The sequence below is a fragment of the Durotheca rogersii genome (assembly GCF_024521655.1).
Source record: "Durotheca rogersii strain YMJ 92031201 chromosome Unknown GGS23scaffold_3, whole genome shotgun sequence".
Classification (NCBI taxonomy): Eukaryota; Fungi; Ascomycota; class Sordariomycetes; order Xylariales; family Xylariaceae; genus Durotheca; species Durotheca rogersii.
The window spans coordinates 1,835,141-1,852,306 of record NW_026251234.1 but is presented as its reverse complement, the minus strand read 5'-3'; the positions used below and the strand labels follow the sequence as shown (position 1 = coordinate 1,852,306).

General features: G+C 58.2%; 7 protein-coding genes across 7 annotated transcripts; 4 read left to right on the top strand and 3 right to left on the bottom strand.

Moving 5' to 3' along the window:
* Window positions 1–6: 6 nt before the first annotated feature.
* On the top strand, window positions 7–4,818 carry GGS23DRAFT_552403 (P-loop containing nucleoside triphosphate hydrolase protein). Its single transcript, XM_051515402.1, has 4 exons — window positions 7–595; window positions 650–991; window positions 1,052–1,445; window positions 1,504–4,818. The coding sequence occupies exons 1-4, from the start codon at window positions 425–427 to the stop codon at window positions 4,188–4,190; spliced, it is 3,594 nt and encodes a 1,197-aa protein (XP_051375560.1). The 5' UTR covers window positions 7–424; the 3' UTR covers window positions 4,191–4,818.
* On the bottom strand, window positions 4,303–5,332 carry GGS23DRAFT_292135 (uncharacterized protein). Its single transcript, XM_051512650.1, has 2 exons — window positions 4,866–5,332; window positions 4,303–4,663 (listed from the first exon to the last, which is right to left on the bottom strand). The coding sequence occupies exons 1-2, from the start codon at window positions 5,097–5,099 to the stop codon at window positions 4,502–4,504; spliced, it is 396 nt and encodes a 131-aa protein (XP_051375559.1). The 5' UTR covers window positions 5,100–5,332; the 3' UTR covers window positions 4,303–4,501.
* A 1,729-nt stretch (window positions 5,333–7,061) lies between these two features.
* Window positions 7,062–9,258, top strand: GGS23DRAFT_292146 (uncharacterized protein). The gene is made up of 3 exons (XM_051512651.1): window positions 7,062–8,565; window positions 8,620–8,766; window positions 8,823–9,258. The coding sequence occupies exons 1-3, from the start codon at window positions 7,335–7,337 to the stop codon at window positions 9,131–9,133; spliced, it is 1,689 nt and encodes a 562-aa protein (XP_051375558.1). The 5' UTR covers window positions 7,062–7,334; the 3' UTR covers window positions 9,134–9,258.
* Window positions 9,259–9,807: 549 nt separating this feature from the next.
* Window positions 9,808–11,068, bottom strand: GGS23DRAFT_552390 (60S ribosomal protein L35). Its single transcript, XM_051515401.1, has 4 exons — window positions 10,894–11,068; window positions 10,652–10,791; window positions 10,186–10,411; window positions 9,808–10,055 (listed from the first exon to the last, which is right to left on the bottom strand). Exons 1-4 carry the CDS (start codon window positions 10,894–10,896, stop codon window positions 10,047–10,049), a joined length of 378 nt encoding a protein of 125 aa, XP_051375557.1. The 5' UTR covers window positions 10,897–11,068; the 3' UTR covers window positions 9,808–10,046.
* Window positions 11,069–11,192: 124 nt separating this feature from the next.
* GGS23DRAFT_552385 (V-snare-domain-containing protein) lies at window positions 11,193–12,646 on the top strand. Its single transcript, XM_051515400.1, has 3 exons — window positions 11,193–11,662; window positions 11,733–11,846; window positions 11,915–12,646. Exons 1-3 carry the CDS (start codon window positions 11,594–11,596, stop codon window positions 12,416–12,418), a joined length of 687 nt encoding a protein of 228 aa, XP_051375556.1. The 5' UTR covers window positions 11,193–11,593; the 3' UTR covers window positions 12,419–12,646.
* Window positions 12,647–12,658: 12 nt separating this feature from the next.
* GGS23DRAFT_552384 (ATP10 protein-domain-containing protein) lies at window positions 12,659–14,282 on the bottom strand. Its single transcript, XM_051515399.1, has 2 exons — window positions 13,731–14,282; window positions 12,659–13,628 (listed from the first exon to the last, which is right to left on the bottom strand). The coding sequence occupies exons 1-2, from the start codon at window positions 14,111–14,113 to the stop codon at window positions 13,004–13,006; spliced, it is 1,008 nt and encodes a 335-aa protein (XP_051375555.1). The 5' UTR covers window positions 14,114–14,282; the 3' UTR covers window positions 12,659–13,003.
* Window positions 14,283–14,634: 352 nt separating this feature from the next.
* Window positions 14,635–17,158, top strand: GGS23DRAFT_552378 (2-oxoacid dehydrogenases acyltransferase-domain-containing protein). The gene is made up of 4 exons (XM_051515398.1): window positions 14,635–14,863; window positions 14,936–15,101; window positions 15,178–15,428; window positions 15,484–17,158. The coding sequence occupies exons 2-4, from the start codon at window positions 14,942–14,944 to the stop codon at window positions 16,498–16,500; spliced, it is 1,428 nt and encodes a 475-aa protein (XP_051375554.1). The 5' UTR covers window positions 14,635–14,863; window positions 14,936–14,941; the 3' UTR covers window positions 16,501–17,158.
* Window positions 17,159–17,166: the final 8 nt, after the last annotated feature.

Sequence of the window (17,166 nt, the reverse complement as noted above, 5' to 3'; positions counted from 1 at the left end):
CCTTGCACATACCTTCCAGTGTACGTATATGAGTAATATTGTCCTTTTTACAGACCTATTATCTGGAGCCCTCCGGTCGGAACAACTCTGCTCTGACTAAACTTCCACCTTGGACCGACGTAGGTGTAAATACTCAACGCCATCCACTTCTACTAGTGCCTACCTATGTACCTACGCATTTTGCCCACCTACCTACCTGTCCTCTTGCTCACTCTTTACCCCCGAGTTGGGGAGTTTCTTCGGCAGCCCAATCAATCCGCCGGCGTCATTTGAGACGCGGCTATCGTCTGAGCTTCTGTCTCATCGACGATCTTCCCACAGAGCCTGGTCGTCTGACTGAAGCTTCCTCTTCGAGTCCTCTGGTAGCTCTCACCATTACAGTGCGACCGAGCCGTACTATCTTACTGCAAAAGAAAAGAAGAAAATGGCTCGGCTCAGAGACTCACGCTCACCAACTCCTGCAGGAAGCCAGCAATCCTCAAGAAGACAACGCAGAGATGAGAATAGAAGGGACCGAGACCGGCATCGGGACCGGGACCGTCGAGACTTTGGCCGAGACCCACGACGCCGGAGTCGTTCTCGGAGCCCACTCGATGTAAGACGACCAATATCTGGCATCATCCCACCGCCTAACAATCCGACTCCACAGCGCCGGAACCGCGACCGCGATCGTGACAGGGACCATGACTTCCGCCGACGTGACCGTTCCACAGACCGTCGAGACGACGACTATTATCGAGGCGGGAGAGACCGTAGGCGGTCGCGTGATCGCATTCTAGACAGGGAAAGGGACCGATCTCCCGATCCTCGTCGGCGGAGAAGCCGTGACCGTGATAGTGACAGGGATCACCGAAGCAGGCGAGACGAGTCCCGTGATCGAGGCAGAGGACGGCGCGAAGGTACTGCTGACTCCAATCCACGCAGTAGGCGAGGCGATAGTCGCGACCGTGCCCCGGCGCCCAGCGATTCCAGCAAACCCAAGGCTGCCGACGTATGTTGCATTGACCCCTCTGTAGCATCGTTTCGGAACCAGGTTAACGCGCGTTTATAGGCCGACTTGCCCAAGTTTTCGTCTGCCCAGTCCGAGTCCGACAAGAAGGCCGAGCGGCTCGCGAAGTTAGCAGCATGGAAGAAGAAACAGGAGGAGAAAGAACGGCAAAAGGAGCCAACTCCAGGCGGAACTCGGAAACTACTGGCTGAAATGGACCAAAAGGCTAACGCTACGCCTTCTTTGGCTCCGTCTACGGACGCCTTGCCCGTGTCGACACCCCCAGCCGATCAGCAAATTCTGTCACCGGTTGCCCCGTACGCTGGAAAATTCGACCCCAAGGCTATCGCAAAGAAGTCCGCTCCCAAGGCCCATTCCCCTGGCGCAGCCCCTAAACTGGGCGTGATTGCGGGTCAGCCGTCCGCAAATGTCGCTCCGACAGCAAAAGCTCCAAGCGGTAAGTCCCCGTGTCCTCGCGTCTCCGTCTATTCAAACTACTAATACGGACACTCAAGTCTCCGCCCTACCACAAAGCAGAGCTAAAGCAAGCGGTTTCGGCTTCCACAAGCAGAACGCGGAAGCCGACAAAGTCTCACAAAAGCGCAAGCTGATGCTTGACGAAGATGAGACGTCGGATAGGAAACTCGCTAAGCTGCCCTCCTTACCCCTCGGCGACGTTGACGATACGCCCTACGATAATCAGGATGAGGAGGACGATGACGATACAGCTCATTTTGCCGGGGACGAAGAGGAAGAGGCTGCCGCCGCTCGAGCAGCCCAGGAAAGACGCGAAGAACGTATCGCGCAGGGGAACGCTCAACAGGAAGCCGAAATGCAGGTCGACCAAGGCGAGGAAGGGCCAGTTCCGGAAATAGACGACGCCACGCGGGAGGCGCAACCTAGCGAGGCACAACCCAGCGAGGAGATGGAAATTGATGAGGAGGATGTTGACCCCCTGGACGCTTTCATGAACGACCTCGAGATCAAGCCCGTCGTGATGAAACCCGCCAGGACCGGCGTGAGCCAAAAGAACGCGCAGGAACCCGAGGCATACTTTAGCGACGACGAGTACGATTATCGCAGGGAGAATGTGGACCCTGATTCATTCTTGGCCCTTGCGGCAAAGGCGCGCAAGAAGAAGGATATACCGTCGGTCGACTACAGCAAACTCGATCTAGAACCCATCCGGAAGAATTTCTGGGTCGAACCAGCCGAATTATCGGAGATGACTGATGCCGAATTGGTAGACCTGCGTATTGAATTGGACGGTATCAAGGTGTCCGGGAAGGATGTACCGAAGCCGGTCCAGAAGTGGTCGCAATGCGCACTGTCCCGGAAAACTCTGGATATCATCAGCGGGTTGGGGTACGAAAAGCCTACGCCGATTCAGATGCAAGCGTTTCCTGCCATCATGTCCGGCCGAGACGTTATCGGCGTCGCGAAGACTGGCTCGGGAAAAACGCTGGCGTTTCTCTTACCCATGTTTCGGCACATAAAAGATCAACGGCCCCTCAAGGAGAACGAAGGCCCCATCAGCCTGATTATGACCCCGACACGTGAGTTGGCTACCCAGATACACCGAGACTGCAAACCATTCTTGAAGTCTATGAATCTTCGTGCGGTTTGCGCATACGGTGGTGCGCCCATCAAGGACCACATCGCCGAGTTGAAGCGGGGAGCGGAGATTGTAGTTTGCACGCCGGGCCGCATGATCGATTTGCTGGCAGCTAATCAAGGCCGCGTCACCAATTTGAAGAGGGTTACGTACGTCGTCCTCGACGAGGCGGACCGGATGTTCGATATGGGCTTCGAGCCGCAAGTGATGAAAATCTTCGCGAATATGCGACCAGACCGCCAGACAATCCTCTTCTCGGCCACGATGCCTCGTATCATGGACGCCTTGGCCAAGAAAGTTCTGAACAGCGCTGTAGAGATTACCGTAGGGGGGAGGAGTGTGGTTGCTCCCGAGATCACTCAGGTTGTCGAGATCCGCGAGGAAAGCAGCAAGTTTGTTCGCTTGCTCGAGCTTCTAGGCGAGCTCTACGACAAGGATGAGGACGCTCGAACTCTAGTGTTCGTAGAACGCCAAGAGAAGGCCGATGATTTGTTGAAAGAATTGATGCGAAAAGGCTACCCTTGCATGTCGATTCACGGTGGGAAAGACCAGATCGATCGAGACTCGACCATTGAAGATTTCAAGCACGGTATTGTTCCAATCCTCATCGCAACTTCGGTGGCGGCCCGCGGTCTCGATGTCAAGCAGCTGAAGCTAGTGGTCAACTACGATGCGCCGAATCACCTCGAGGATTACGTACATCGTGCTGGTCGCACGGGACGTGCTGGAAACAAGGGAACGGCAGTCACGTTCGTAACCGGAGATCAGGAGAACTGTGCCCCGGGAATCGCGAAGGCCTTAGAGCAGAGCGGTCAGCCGGTCCCGTCACAGTTGGACGAAATGCGCAAAGCCTTTAGGGACAAGGTGAAGTCGGGCAAGGCCAAGGACCAATCGGGCTTTGGTGGCAAAGGGTTGGAACGCCTCGACCAAGAGAGGGAAGCGGCCCGTCTGCGAGAACGAAAAAGTCATAGGACAGAAGGAGAGGAGGACGAGGAGAAGAAGGATGAGAAATCTGGAGAAGAAAAGAAAGGCGACAAAGCCCTATCGGCCATCCAGACGGCAGCTTCAGGCATCATGTCTCGCGACGCTGCTCCGAAAGTTGATCCTGAACCAAAATACACCATCCACAAGAGAGAAGACCCGGCGCCATCCTCGAACGGCAACAACCCACTGGACAAGGTGTCGTCTGCTATCAATGCCATCAATGCTCGTCTGGGTCGTGCCGGCCAGTTGCGGCCAGGCCAGCCCATCGACAACAAAGGGCCGGACGCCGGCGCGTTCCACGCGACGCTCGAGATCAACGACTTCCCGCAGAAAGCTCGTTGGGCCGTTACGAATCGCACCAATGTCGCCAAGATTCTGGACGCCACCGGGACCTCCATCACCAACAAGGGCACCTTTTACCCGGCCGGGAAGGAGGTGCCGGCCGGCGGCGAGCCCAAACTCTACGTGCTGGTGGAGGGAGACACGGAGCTTATGGTGGCAAACGCTATGGCCGAGCTTACACGCCTGCTTAAGGAGGGCACTCTGGCCGCAGCGGACGCCGACAGTAGAGCACCTATAGGTGGCAGGTACACTGTCACGTAATGGTACAGGGGAGAGCATATGGGAGGGCAAATATAAGTCGGGGTCAGCCGGGACAGGGTGAGCTAGTACCTCGGTTCTAGCAACGGGTACCGGAGACGGGCTGAGATGTGACACTAGATAAGAAATATACAGATGAGCGCAGACGTCCATGACGAGAGGCTATGTGTGCCGAAAGAAATGAAGACGGGGGGCGACCATGGCTCAGGAGCCCAAACTAGAATGCAATGCAAAAATATCTGCCAATCGTCGACGCGCTCCTGCTTCTCTCCTCGTCCTCGTCCCCCGCCCCTATCCTGCCGCGCCGGTCGCGACTAATTGTGGTTCCTCGCCTCGGCCGCCTCGTCGGCGTCTCGGCGGCGCGTCTCGTCGCGGCTGAGCTCGTTGAGGGTCTCGTTGCGCGTCTGCTTCTTCTGCGCCGCCAGCTGGGTGCCGAGCTTGCCGACGGGCTTCGACATCGAGGCCTGGGCTCGTCTCTGTCGCGCGTGGTGGTCAGGACGGACGCGGTGCTTGCTCGCCTGCGCCCAACGAGATATAAAATGCGCGTATATGTAGGTATAGGCATGCATATATATATACACATATATATTATACATACATATATATTATACATACATATATATTATACATATACCTCTACATGTTTTGAGTGGGGGAGAAGGGCGGGGGAGTTCGTACCTCTGCCGCTTCCGCGGCTCGCCTCCTAGCCTCGTCGGCGTTGGCGCCGCCACCCTGCGGCGGCGCGGGGTTGGGGCGGGACGAGGGCGCTCTGGTGCCGCCGAGGGTCCGGGGCGGGCCGCCGACGACCCTCGCAGGGACGGCGGCGCGCTCGGGCTGCGGCGGCGTGGCCCCGAGGACGCGCCCGGGCTGGGCGAAGTGGTCGCTGTCCGCCTTGCCGCAGATGTTGCCCATCTTCCGTCGCTCTGGCCGCTGCGCGCTCCTGCGGTGGTCTCGGCTAAGCGGCACTTCTGCGCCTACGGGTGACGGGGAGGGGTGTCGGTTCGAGGGGGTTTTTTTTTTTCAAAATTTTTTTTTCACCTTTGGTATTTTGGCGGTGTCGTTTTCGGCGATGCCGCGGACTAGATCGAGCGGCTCGGTGGAGGTCAAGGCTGTGTGGCTGCGCAGTATCACCGCCGGGGGGGGGGGGGGGGGGGGAGGCAGCCGAGATGAGAGAGCAAGGCTACGCGTGAGGAGAGAAGAGAAGAGTGAACCGGCGCATACGTGTCCTTTTACTTGCGATATTGTCGTAGGTTCACGTGAGAATTATTCCGTGTACTAAGTTCCCCCTAGAGGCCGGGGCGTGCTCAGAGAAATATTATGGACGCCTACGAAGGCGAGAAGATGCTAGAGGATATAAGCCAAGTGATAGGCCGGCGATGAGGCTCAAGACGGACAATGCGTAGCGTCTAGGTAATACCTACTCATAAGCGGAGAAAGCGAGCGCTGGCTGGGCGGAGGGGAACTGACAGGTCCGGTGCTGTACCCAGGTACATACCTGCCCTGGTTTCTGGTCGAGCTAGGTATTGCCTACCTAGGTGCCTTCGTAGGTCCCTATCTAGGTAGGTATCTACCTAAGATTGGGAGGTACCTAATGTTAGGAAGTACCTATCTACCTACCCAGGTACCCCAGGGACAGGAAGGCAGGTCGGGCTGTGTGAGCTTCAGACAGACCCTGAAAGGGAAAATGGTAGAGGTACAGTACATGGGCTGTACGGGCTGGTCAGGAGACAGCTTGCATAGGATGGGTGTATCTGTTTTTTACGCGAGCCCGTCCCAGCCTGCCTACAAGGAGAGAGGGTATCCTTCGCATCTGAAATCTGCCATTACTTAAACCTGTAATATACTGCATATTGGTATGGGTGTTATGGATGGAGAGGGGAGGGGAGCACGGGCTGATGTGAGAGGCGGGCACCTGTACTGTGTACACACTATGTGACATCGACGCCGTGCTGCGCTCGCTACGTTACCCAGGTACCTAAGGTCCCTACCCAAGTCACTAACGAGTACCGCCCGTGCCCGCCGGGACCCGCAGCATGAAGCGAGAACCTTGATGGCCACAAATAACACCGCCGACTCGCGACTTGACAATTGTGTGTGCTCTGGCTTTTTTTTTTTTTTCCTTGGACGTCCGCAGGAGCTGGGAAGCCCCAAACCCCCCACACAGGCCTTTCTAACAAATCCGCGGCCATTCATTGGCGAGCAGCGACGTCAGGGTCAAGGGAATGCGCACATCCGCTTCTTACGCCTAGGCAGCATGCTGTCACCAGGCACGGGGGGCATTTCGGGGGGAGCAATCGGCCAAGGGCTGCCTCTGCTTGCTGGCGCCGCCACCACCACGGCTATCGATCGTCGCGGCGCGAACACCTGGCCTGTCTGCTTTCCTTCCGGGCAAGGGAGCGAGAGGGCGGAGAGTTGAAAGGAAAAAAAAAGTAAAATAAATTTTGGGGAAAAAAAACGAAAAAGAGAAGAGGGGAAAAAAAGACAGAGAGTCAAAGGAGAGAGGAAGCAGGAGGAAGTCGGGGCCAGGGAGGCGACTGCGGTGCCGTTCGCCGTGGGCAGCTCCGCAGTTCGCAGGCGCGGTCCACTCGGTGTGGGCTGCATGCGAGCCAGGAAGGCGCGAAGGAAGCCCAGAGAGCAGAGCAGAGCAGGCCAGAGCAGGAACGAGGGAGAGCCGGAGGAAACAGCAAGTTGCCTACCTGCCCGCTGTTATTATAGGTGGGAGACGGGGCAGGCAACGGCCGAGCTGCCTCAGTCGGTCGTTGCTGTCTCTGGTTGCAAAGCTAGGCTTGCTGCTGCAGCAAAGTACTGTACATCAACTGCGACGGCCGACCATCAAGGTTCTCAACCGCACCTCTGGATTCCCGCCCTCTCTGCCCACACCACACACCCCCTTCCTATATCACACACAGCCCCCCCTTTTCCCACAAACCAGACGAAGCCTTAGCCGGAGCCTCAAAAATCCCAGCCTTTCGCCTGGCTGTCGCTCGACTATTCCCCCCCCCCTCCGACCCCTCTTGCCCCGTTCGCTGGCCGGTATTTATTCGCTGCCGACAGCTCGAGTTTCCTCTCCGGTCTCGATCGCGGATCAGCCTCGACCAATCCTGTCCGGGACTCCCTCGCTCCAGGTCATGTTGAGGCGGGATCACGATGCCCGTTTACCCCGGGATGGACGAGTCCGTCGATCCGAATGACTCCAACCCCGGCCTGCCCTCTCTCGTCTCGTCGCCCGCCGAGGCTCACGACTTCGAGAACCACTTCCCCTACCCTCCGCCCTTCTCGGATACGATAGAGCCCTCGTATCTGCAACTCTACCACACCTCCCATGACGATTCCTGCATCGACAAATGCCTAGTGACCTACAGCCCCCAGGGAGTGCACCGGAGCGCCTACGCGCCGCTGTTGCCCCTGAGAGCACGGTATCCCCAGTCCTCGTTGGCCTATCCCCATCACCTCGTAGAAAGCAATGCCTTCCAACCATCAAACCCCGAGATGGGGCCGCAGTTCCCCCCTTCGTACCCGGACCTCTTCTCGGACGTGAACCTCAACCGGTACGGCTTAAACAACGACCTCCGGCCGAGCCACCACGCCTCTAGCAGCGAATCCCACATAGGGAACCACTTCAATGTTGCCGACCTGGGCGGCCCTTTGCGGCGCGCCGTTCCTGACGATTGTGTGTCGGTCAACTGCAGCAAATTCTCGTGCTCGAGCGACTGCTGCTCCACCCAGGTCTGCCAAGACGAGTCGTGCTCCGGGGATGGCACGCCCTGCGACGACTTGGATTGCTTCGACCAGGTTTCGCAGCCTCTCGGTCACCTCTGGCCCATGGACCACAACTGGCACAGCGACATGCAGCCGGACATAAGCTCGATGCTGCACAACCAGCCTTGCAACCATACCAACACGGAGCATGACGTTGCCATCACGTTACGAGACCTGAGCGCGCCGGACGCTCCCACCATCCCGCAACAGCAGCACGGTTTTCCGCAACTTGGGTGCCAGCTCGTTGACACGCTTGGCCCCTCGGCGGATACGACTCAGATGCTCCCCCCACCCGGACGGGCTCATTCGAGCCTGTCGCGCGCTCACGAGACCGTCTCGACGTCGAATCATCTAGGCACCTTCTCAGAGACGCTGACCAAGGCGGGCAAGCATGTGTGCCAGTGGATTACCGGCGATGCCGCGTCGGGGACGGAGGGGGTCTGTGGGCACGTCTGCAGCGACAGTTCCTCTCTCCAAGAACACCTCTGCGGCCAGCACATAGCCCTCCTCTCGAGCAAGACCAAATACCTCTGCCTGTGGAAGGGCTGCCCGCGACGTCACGATCAAGCATTCGCTTCCCGGAACAAGCTTCGGCGTCACATCGCGACCCATACTGCCTGTGAGTTAGATCAAATGATGTCTCGCTAGGGTATGCTGCTAACAGCGACCGAAGACAAACCACATAAATGCGACATATGCAGCGAGGGCTTCTCGGCGCAGCAGGCCCTCGACCAGCACGTCAGGACCCACACGGGGGAAAAACCGTACCAGTGCGACGTGGAGGGTTGCGACAAATCGTTTAAGCAGAAGAGTGCTCTGAGTACGTATAGGACCGTCGAACGCGTACTACGAAGACGGAGGACTAACCCGGGGTAGCGATGCACAAGCGCACGCATACGGGCGAGAAGCCGCTCAAATGCGAGATATGCGGCAAATGCTTTTGCGAGTCGTCCAACCTGTCGAAACACCGCAAGACTCACAACCCCGATTTCAAATTCAAGTGTGACGAGCCGGGCTGTACTGCCCAGTTTATCCGCATCGACCAGTTACGAAGGCACCAAGTGAGGCACGAAAGACACAGGAAAAAGCAGAAGGCCCGGAAGACACAGGGGCCGAGCGCTGTATCGCCTGATTCCCTGGGGACGCCCGGAGCGTCCGTCTTGCTGGACGACGTGGACGAGGAGTGAGATAGAGGCCCGCGTCTCGATATATATATCTGGACAACCAATACCACATTGCCTCGCCTCTTGTGTTTTTTTTTTCCCGGTCTTCAATCCTATGCTTGGTCCGCCTTTTGAAATATTTAAGACGGGCGGCGAATCGGGAGCTGAGGCTAGCGGACTTAGTACCTACCCGAGGAGGAGGTCGAAGGAGTTCCGGGGGGGAGTGGCCGAGGGGCGAGGGGCGTCGAACCACGCTAGAACGATCCTAGTATAGATGCGTGATCGTATGGAAAGAGAAAAAAAAGGGAGCGAGATAAGTGCACAAGGGAATGGCGGATACACGACCCGAGAGCTTTACGAGCCAACGACGCAGAAGTGCTGCAGATACCGATTTACACCTAGGTGTAGCCACCACCGAAAAAAATACCTGTATATACCTAACGTTTAAGCCAATACGCGCTAGCCAACCTGTCGGTCCCAATCTAGTCTAGATACCAATTCTAGTAGTATATAGGCATATGTTACCCATTTACACGCTACGTTACTTACGCATTCATTAGGAACTGCGTGGCTCGCATCTGGTCAATTCCGATCGGTCCTCGTCCTCAAAGCCGTGCCGGGGCAAGATGCGAGCAACGCTCTTCGTATACTCCGACGACATATCACGTGCGCAGTATAGGAAGGCGGAGCTTGGGGGATTTGTTCAACGCCCGAAGGCAAAGTCTTTGTTTGCATTCGGCAGCGACATTGACTGCAAAAGTGTAACCTCGTAAACACCTATGAACCGAGAAAGCCGTGTGATGCCATGCAAATATCAGGATATTCCTCCTTTTAGTTTGTTTGTTGTGGGGGGGGGAAGGGCAGGCCGTGCCGAAGCGTCTACGCTTTCCCTTGCCCCCCTCGTTACGTTACCATAGCCGGAAACCAAAAACACCCTCTATTCAGCCTGCGCGCGTGTGGGGAGGAGCCCCGATAGTTAGCCAAGAACCGGGCACTCCGTTCGCGGGGAGGGGTGCAAGGGGAGGGAGCGGAAGGGGAAATTTCGGGGTGGATCGAGGAGCCGGCTCTCGGCGTACCTTGACGGCGTACTTCCGCTGCGGGAAATGCGTGGCCCGCTTGCGCGTCTTGTCGAGCGTTTTCGACTTCTCGCCGGGCGACAGGCGGCGGCGGATGGCGCGGGTCTGCTTCGGTCGGAGGTCCAGCGGCAGGTACTTCTTGTTCTTGTAAAATAGACGCAGCTGCGACCGCTGCTTGAGGTTGATGACGGTAAGGACGCGGGCGATAGACTTGCGGAGGTCGTGGCTAGGGGGTTATATATGCGTCAGTTTTTTGGGGGGGTTCTTCTTCTTCTTCTTGCTTTCTTTCCCGTCTCTTCGCGCTTCTGCTTCGAAAGGAAAAAAAATCGCCCATCGCGAAATTCTCCGCGCGTATCCACGATAGCAACTACCCACCCGCGCGCGAAAAGCAGAACATAGAAGCGGGAGGGACTCGGGTAGGGCGAAGAGGGGGCGTCGCGATGGAGGGAGCGGCGGTCCGACGTACATCTTGTTGAGCTTGCCGCTGGAGGAGATGATCTTCTGGATGCGAAGCTGGCCGAGTTCGGTCTTGAGCTCGCCCAGCGTCTTCAGCAGGTCATCCTTGTTCTTGTTCCAGAGCTGCCCGGTCTTGACCTTGGAAGTCGACTACACCACACAACACACCCGGAACGAAATTAGCGCTGTCGGTTCGCCCGCGAGAGTCTGCGGCCGCAGACGGCCAATTCAGTCGGTCGGAGAAAAACATACCATCGTGAAATGGGTGTTGGGTGGCGGCGACGAGTAAGTAGGGCGGGCGAGGAAGGGTCTCCGGTAAGGGTGCTTGCTTGAGGTTGTCGTGAAATTTCCGCGGGCCGTTTTCGACAGGCTGCTAAAAAGAATTGATTTCCTCGCTGTAGGGTTGTGGGCGGAAATATGCGGTCATGTGATTGATCGATCGTTTAGCTTATGTAATACATACCTTAAGGTAGTCGGGGTACTTAAGTACTTATGTACCTAAGGTATCTGCGTCAAGAGGGGCCCTCGTCTCACGTAACCCTCCAGTTTGAAGAGAACGTTGAAGTACCTGCGTACCGATTCCTTCCAAAGACAATTACCCTGGACTTCTTTCTCGTATTTCCATACTAACCAACTTGCAACCATCATCGTCACATCGTGCCGACTCGACCGACCAGCAGTCTCGCATTCCCACAACGCAATCGATACTTCTCCCGATCAAGACGCCCGCCATTCGGCCACCCACCATCGCTTTTTTCTGTTGAATGGGGTGATACCCGTGACGACTCCGGATTTCGCGAGCCTCTCGACGTTACGAACCACTTACATGGGACGTCCCTATTAGACGAGAGTCGACGCGCAACCTCCCATCGCGAACCGCCCCCCCCCTAGGCGTGATCAGTGGCTGCCGCACTCCGACTTTACGCTTGCACTTCAGCCTCTAAATTCGAGCATGGCGGCGTCGACGGGAAACCAAGGTTGGGCTCAGTTGCGGCAGCAGGCTCGAAGCCTAGAGTCTCAGGTACTATGGGCATCCCATTATGCGTAAAGGACGGGGGAAGAGCAGGCGTACTGATCTCCATGGGCGGCAGACGGAAACGCTATTCCACACGTACTCGCAATTCTCCACCGTTTCGAACATCCCGGCAAAGCCCACTAAGGAGGAGCAAGAAACGGAGGCCAAGCTCGAGGAAGTACTAGACAAGGTTAGATCTTGCCCGTCCTCACCACCGGCCGTTTTACGGCGATTCTCTGGGCTAACCGCGGCCTGCAGCGGGACAGCGTGGTCAGCCAGCTGGGGCGGCTGCTGGACTCGGAGGCGAGCCTGACGTCGTCGGCGCTGAAGCAGAACAACCTGGCGCTGCTGCGGGAGAAGCTGGCGGAGCACCGGCGCGACCTCGCGCGGCTGCGGTCCGGGCTGCGGGAGGCGCGCGACCGCGCGAACCTGCTGTCCAACGTCCGCGACGACATCCAGACGTACCGCGCCAACAACCCCGAGGCCGCCGAGGCCGACTACATGCTCGAGGAGCGCGGCCGCATCGACAACAGCCACAACATGGTCGACAGCGTCCTCAGCCAGGCCTACGCCACCAACGAGAGCTTCGCCGTCCAGCGCGAGACCCTCGCCAACATCAACCGGCGCATCACCCTGGCCGCCAGCCAGGTCCCCGGCCTCAACAGCCTCATCGGCAAGATCTCGACGCGCAAGCGGCGGGACGGCTTCATCATGGGGGGCTTCATCGCGTTCTGCTTCGTCGTCTTTTGGTTCTTCCTGTGAGCGGCGGCGGAACGTCGATTTGTTTCCTTTGTCGCCACTTTTCGTCTCTCTCTCTCTCTTTTCCTTTTACCTGGCAACCTGGGCGTTATGGCACATGGTGGTGAGGATATATCTCGGCTTCTCTACGTCGCATCATTAAGGCCTGCGAGGCGTTCCGGTGGGATTTTCGAAAGGGAGGGGGGGCAGCGACCTAATCGTATATTGTACAATATGAGTGGAAGAGCCGGGGGGGGGGGGGGGGGAGGGCTCAAATAATCACTACACCCCGATTGGACGATATGCTCCCTTTCGCCATGGGGACGAATCGAAAAAAAAACATCTATTCCTAAAGATGACGATGATCTCTTGTCTATTTTGAAACACGGCTTAATGTAGGGTCGCCAGCTCTTGTGCAAGCACAATTGAATCGCCTCAATTCGGCGATACTAGACAGGCTCCGGGCGACATTCCTCATCTCAGGGTGTGCACCCGATCTACGTACTCGGACTATCGGCAGCTTCTTTCACAGAAATGCGGGTATCGTCTTCCACCTCGAGTCATAAAATAGTGATGATACATGTGCGTGGCGGCGACATCGCGGCGCCTTCATCCCGACGCCTTCTTCAGGCTCTCCTCCTCTTCGAGCAGGTGGAGGACGGCGTTGGCGAGGCCGCGGCGCTCGTGGTCCTCGCTGGGGCCGCTGCCGGCCCAGCGGATCCTGCAGTCGGCGTCGAGGAGGTAGACGTAGCCGACGCTGCGGTTGAGGAGGCCGAGGCGCTCGCGGATGTCGTCGGTGACGCCGCGGGCGACGAGGAAGTAGCGGTCGCGGTCGGGCTCGCCGACGCGGCGGCGGGCGGCGCCGGCGAAGAGGCGGACGAGCGCGCGCTTGAGCGCGTTCTCCTCGACGTTGACCCAGGCGCGGCGGGCGCGGCCGCCGCCGCGCTCCAGCGCCCGCTCCAGCTCCGGGTTGCTCTCCGCCGCCGCGAAGCTGCCCGCCTGCCGCTCCGCCCACGCGCCGCTGAACACGCTGACCACCGACACCCGCCCCCGCAGCGCCGGCGTCGTGTCGCGCGGGCCCCGGTCGCCCGCGAGCGGCGTCGCCCCCCGCAGGTTCGGGAAGAAGAGCGACAGCTCCCGCTTGAACGGCCGCGGCGGCGCGATGAACGTCTTGCCCTTGTGGAAGCTCAGGTTGCCCCAGTCGCGGAAGTACGGGCGCAGCAGCTTCTTCTTCCTGTTGGGCGCCCGCGCATCCGTTAGCCTCTGCCTGCTCGTAACTAGCTCCGCGGAGCATCGGGGACGCAAGCCCGACCGGGGGGGCGTGGGTGCATCATACAGTTCCTCGCGCTTCTCGAGGTGCTTCTCGTAGTTGACGAAGTCGTCGCGACGCTGCTTGAGCGTCCGGAGATCGACTCCCGTGTTCTCACCCGGCCGCGGGGGGTTCGGCATGCCTATCGGACGAAGCAGCGGCTTGGGCGTGAAGGACTCGACCCGCTCTCCGTCCGCCCTCGGCACATCCGCCAGCGGGGAGGGGGGTATCGTCTTGGGGGGCGGCGTGGTCGGGCTCTTCCCCGGCGGCGGCGGGCTTGTGGCGGCGGTCTTCGCCGCCGCTTGCGCCGCCGGCGACGGGCGCTGCTCGGCTTGGAGGCGGTAGGATGAACTAAAAGCCCTCGACTGGCACCGCAGACAGGAGAATCTAGGCCGACACGCAAACGACATGGTTCGAGAGGGAGAGGACGCGGCAAGCTAATAAATAACCAGAAGAACCATCGTCTGTCGCAGATAGCTAGAATGCTATGTGCCGAATAGTTTTGGGCGGGTGCGGCTGCGCTGCCGTGACCTTTTTGCGTCGCAGGTTCTGACGTCGCAGAGACGAGGGGGAAAAAAAAAGTCACGACGCTGCGATGGCTTCCGGCAGCTGCAGGAACGCGGCGTCGATGGAACCTGGCTAGCCCATGTCACGTACCTGAGGTTGGTACCTTACTGGTACCTAGACGTACACATGGGTATAGCGGACGCAGCGTCTGGCACTCACGGTACTTAGGTGTATAGAGAGAGAGGTAGGTACCTTGGGTATCTACCATGTACCTGCCCGTCATGACATCGGCAAACCCGCCGGATTGGATCCCCGACTGTAGTGGGGCATGAGGGGAAGGTGAGAGGTACCTTAGGTACCTAATACAAGCACCAATGTACCTATTGTACCTACCTAGATAGGTAGGTGCCTAAGACAACGCTCCCTCCTCTCGACGGCCATCGCCGGCTTCCCCAGATTCCGGGTACCAGCGGCCTAATGTGGGGGAACATCCTCAAGTCGTCAGCGCGGTTGACCTAGGCAGTCGAGTTCAACCAGATCCGCCCCCTAAAGTCCCAGCTCCTCTTCTCCCGCGAGCTGAGGTATTCCTGCTTCTGTCCTCTCCTCTTCTCTCTGCCTAGGTAGCAATTGACGAATCTATCCGGTGTGTGAAGGTGCATACCTAGGTACCTATATATTCTGACCTCGACGCCCGCTGATCCGCCGCCTACTTCGTCCGAACATAGGTGCCAATGTTTCTCCAGCGAACCGCCCGTGTGGTCCGGCGGTCATCGCAGCCCCAAGGTCTAGCACGCATCGCCCAGCCCCGGGCTCCCCTATATCGCCGGGCTTTCCATGCCACCGGAACCCTGCAAGTGGTGAAGCCCGTCCTACTTGCTGACATAGGAGAAGGTGAGCATCGATCGCCCCACGTTTGGTGTGCCCGTTGCGTTGTGTGCGTTGGGTGTCCGACTAACACGCGATGTAGGCATTGTAGAGTGCGAGGTCATACAATGGTTCGTTGAGCCCAATGCCCGAGTCGAGGAGTTCTCGCGGCTGTGCGAGGTCCAGAGCGACAAGGCCTCGGTGGAGATTACGAGTCGGTTTTCCGGCGTTGTCAAGAAGCTGTATTATGAGGCCGGCGAGATGGCCAAAGTAGGCCGGCCATTTGTAGATATCGACATACAAGGGGGCGCCAGTGACAAGGATTTCGAGGCTCTGACGCTCCCCGAGCTGACGGTAGACGGCACCACGTAACCCTCAAACGGAATCAACGAGTTAACGTATACAATAGCGAGACCCTATCACGGAACCTGCCGCATCTTCCGAGAACGAAGAGCCGATACCCCAACCGCAGCCGAAGAGCAAGTACGCGTCCTTGGCTACCCCAGCAGTCCGACATCTCTCCAAGGAATTAAAAGTGGACATAACGCAGATCGACGGGACGGGGAAGGGTGGCAGAGTCCTGAAGGAAGATATCTACAGATTTGTCCAAAGCAGAGATGCACCCAGCCCGCCTGTCGACCAGCCGGTGGCGGACCCCCTGTCCGCCAAACTACCAGCAGACACGGAAAGGCAGGTCGAGACCACCGTCCGACTGACGAATACCCAACACCAAATGTTCAAGGCTATGACCCGATCCCTTAGCATACCACATTTCCTTTACGCCGACGAAGTCGACTTCTCTGCACTCCTCGAGCTGCGGCGGCGGCTCAACAAGATTTTTTCGCGATCGGCCAAGGAAGGAGATGTATCCAAGTTGACCTTCCTACCTTTTGTCATTAAAGCTGTATCCCTAGCGCTGTATCAGTATCCCATACTGAACGCACGTGTCGATGTAGACGTCAATACCTCGAAGCCGACGCTCGTCCATCGTAGCCAACACAATATCGGCGTCGCTATGGACACGCCCTCGGGGTTGCTCGTGCCCGTGATCAAGAACGTGGGAGCGAAGAAGCTGGGAGAGATCGCGGTAGAGCTGGTACGTCTGCAGTCGCAGGCCGCGGCCGGGAAGCTGTCGCCTCAGGATTTGGCCGGCGGGACGATCACCGTGTCCAACATAGGTAACATTGGCGGGACCTACCTGTCGCCAGTCATCGTCGAGAAGGAGGTGGCGATCCTGGGTATCGGTCGTGTGCGGGCGGTTCCCGCCTTCGACGGGCAGGACAAGGTCGTCAAGAAGTACATGTGCAACTTCAGCTGGAGCGCAGATCACCGAGTCGTAGACGGCGCTACCATGGCGCGTGCCGCAGACGTCGTCCGGAAAATCGTAGAGGAGCCAGACGTGTTGGTCGTGCACCACCTGCGATAGCCCCTTTGGTGCCCAAGATGCTCGTCACATGCTCTCAGTCGAGGAGGCCCGGCGGCGAGTCCGAGTGGGAGAGCCACCTACGTAACCCGGCTCTGCTGAAGGCGCGCGGAGGATTCGGCGGATGATATGATTTGGACACAATGATCTGTCGCCTACAGTGCCATTGTAACATACCCTCAAGACCCCATGGGCAACCTTTTTTGGTGGCATAGAATAGAATACCATAATCCCGATAGCTGCGCTCGAAGAAGATACCTATCAGTTCCTGGGGGTTCCCCTCCCCAAACGGCCCCCTGTCGACAGCCTCGTCCCTTTTGGCCTCTGATCGTCGCACCGTTCCCGGTAAAGTAAGAGCACGCAGTCGTCGTCATATTTACTCATGCATCCAGAAAGTGGCGGGCTTTGGCTAAACTCGGCATTTACTTACACACATCGGGTGCGGCAAGGGAATGACGCATACAGGCTCGTGTACACGCCACCTCGCGCCGTCCCATGCCCCTACTATCCTACCCTACACACAACGTCGTCATGCCCCTAGCCCACGCCACACCATGTCGTGGCATGTTATGTGATGCTAGGACCCTCGACGTATGTGCGTCCTGCGGTGGAGGGAGAGGGGGCGGGTGCCTCGGGGAGGAACAAAGGAGGGAGCGGGAGGACTGGGGG

What these genes read in the sequence shown, in the direction of transcription:
- GGS23DRAFT_552384 (XM_051515399.1), bottom strand. Translation starts at nt 14,113, where the DNA reads ATGTCGTTTGCGTGTCGGCCTAGATTCTCCTGTCTGCGGTGCCAGTCG. An exon ending in CTCGAGAAGCGCGAGGAACT is followed by an intron (nt 13,629 to 13,730) that starts GTATGATGCACC and finishes GGCGCCCAACAG; the next exon opens with GAAGAAGAAGCTGCTGCGCC.
- GGS23DRAFT_552378 (XM_051515398.1), top strand. Translation starts at nt 14,942, where the DNA reads ATGTTTCTCCAGCGAACCGCCCGTGTGGTCCGGCGGTCATCGCAGCCC. An exon ending in ACTTGCTGACATAGGAGAAG is followed by an intron (nt 15,102 to 15,177) that starts GTGAGCATCGAT and finishes CACGCGATGTAG; the next exon opens with GCATTGTAGAGTGCGAGGTC. An exon ending in TGACGCTCCCCGAGCTGACG is followed by an intron (nt 15,429 to 15,483) that starts GTAGACGGCACC and finishes CGTATACAATAG; the next exon opens with CGAGACCCTATCACGGAACC.
- GGS23DRAFT_292146 (XM_051512651.1), top strand. Translation starts at nt 7,335, where the DNA reads ATGCCCGTTTACCCCGGGATGGACGAGTCCGTCGATCCGAATGACTCC. An exon ending in CATCGCGACCCATACTGCCT is followed by an intron (nt 8,566 to 8,619) that starts GTGAGTTAGATC and finishes CAGCGACCGAAG; the next exon opens with ACAAACCACATAAATGCGAC. An exon ending in TAAGCAGAAGAGTGCTCTGA is followed by an intron (nt 8,767 to 8,822) that starts GTACGTATAGGA and finishes AACCCGGGGTAG; the next exon opens with CGATGCACAAGCGCACGCAT.
- GGS23DRAFT_552390 (XM_051515401.1), bottom strand. An exon ending in AGCGGCAAGCTCAACAAGAT is followed by an intron (nt 10,412 to 10,651) that starts GTACGTCGGACC and finishes ATAACCCCCTAG; the next exon opens with CCACGACCTCCGCAAGTCTA.
- GGS23DRAFT_552403 (XM_051515402.1), top strand. Translation starts at nt 425, where the DNA reads ATGGCTCGGCTCAGAGACTCACGCTCACCAACTCCTGCAGGAAGCCAG. An exon ending in GTTCTCGGAGCCCACTCGAT is followed by an intron (nt 596 to 649) that starts GTAAGACGACCA and finishes CCGACTCCACAG; the next exon opens with CGCCGGAACCGCGACCGCGA. An exon ending in GCAAACCCAAGGCTGCCGAC is followed by an intron (nt 992 to 1,051) that starts GTATGTTGCATT and finishes GCGCGTTTATAG; the next exon opens with GCCGACTTGCCCAAGTTTTC.
- GGS23DRAFT_552385 (XM_051515400.1), top strand. Translation starts at nt 11,594, where the DNA reads ATGGCGGCGTCGACGGGAAACCAAGGTTGGGCTCAGTTGCGGCAGCAG. An exon ending in CTCGAAGCCTAGAGTCTCAG is followed by an intron (nt 11,663 to 11,732) that starts GTACTATGGGCA and finishes CATGGGCGGCAG; the next exon opens with ACGGAAACGCTATTCCACAC. An exon ending in TCGAGGAAGTACTAGACAAG is followed by an intron (nt 11,847 to 11,914) that starts GTTAGATCTTGC and finishes CGCGGCCTGCAG; the next exon opens with CGGGACAGCGTGGTCAGCCA.
- GGS23DRAFT_292135 (XM_051512650.1), bottom strand. Translation starts at nt 5,099, where the DNA reads ATGGGCAACATCTGCGGCAAGGCGGACAGCGACCACTTCGCCCAGCCC. An exon ending in GAGCCGCGGAAGCGGCAGAG is followed by an intron (nt 4,664 to 4,865) that starts GTACGAACTCCC and finishes CACGCGCGACAG; the next exon opens with AGACGAGCCCAGGCCTCGAT.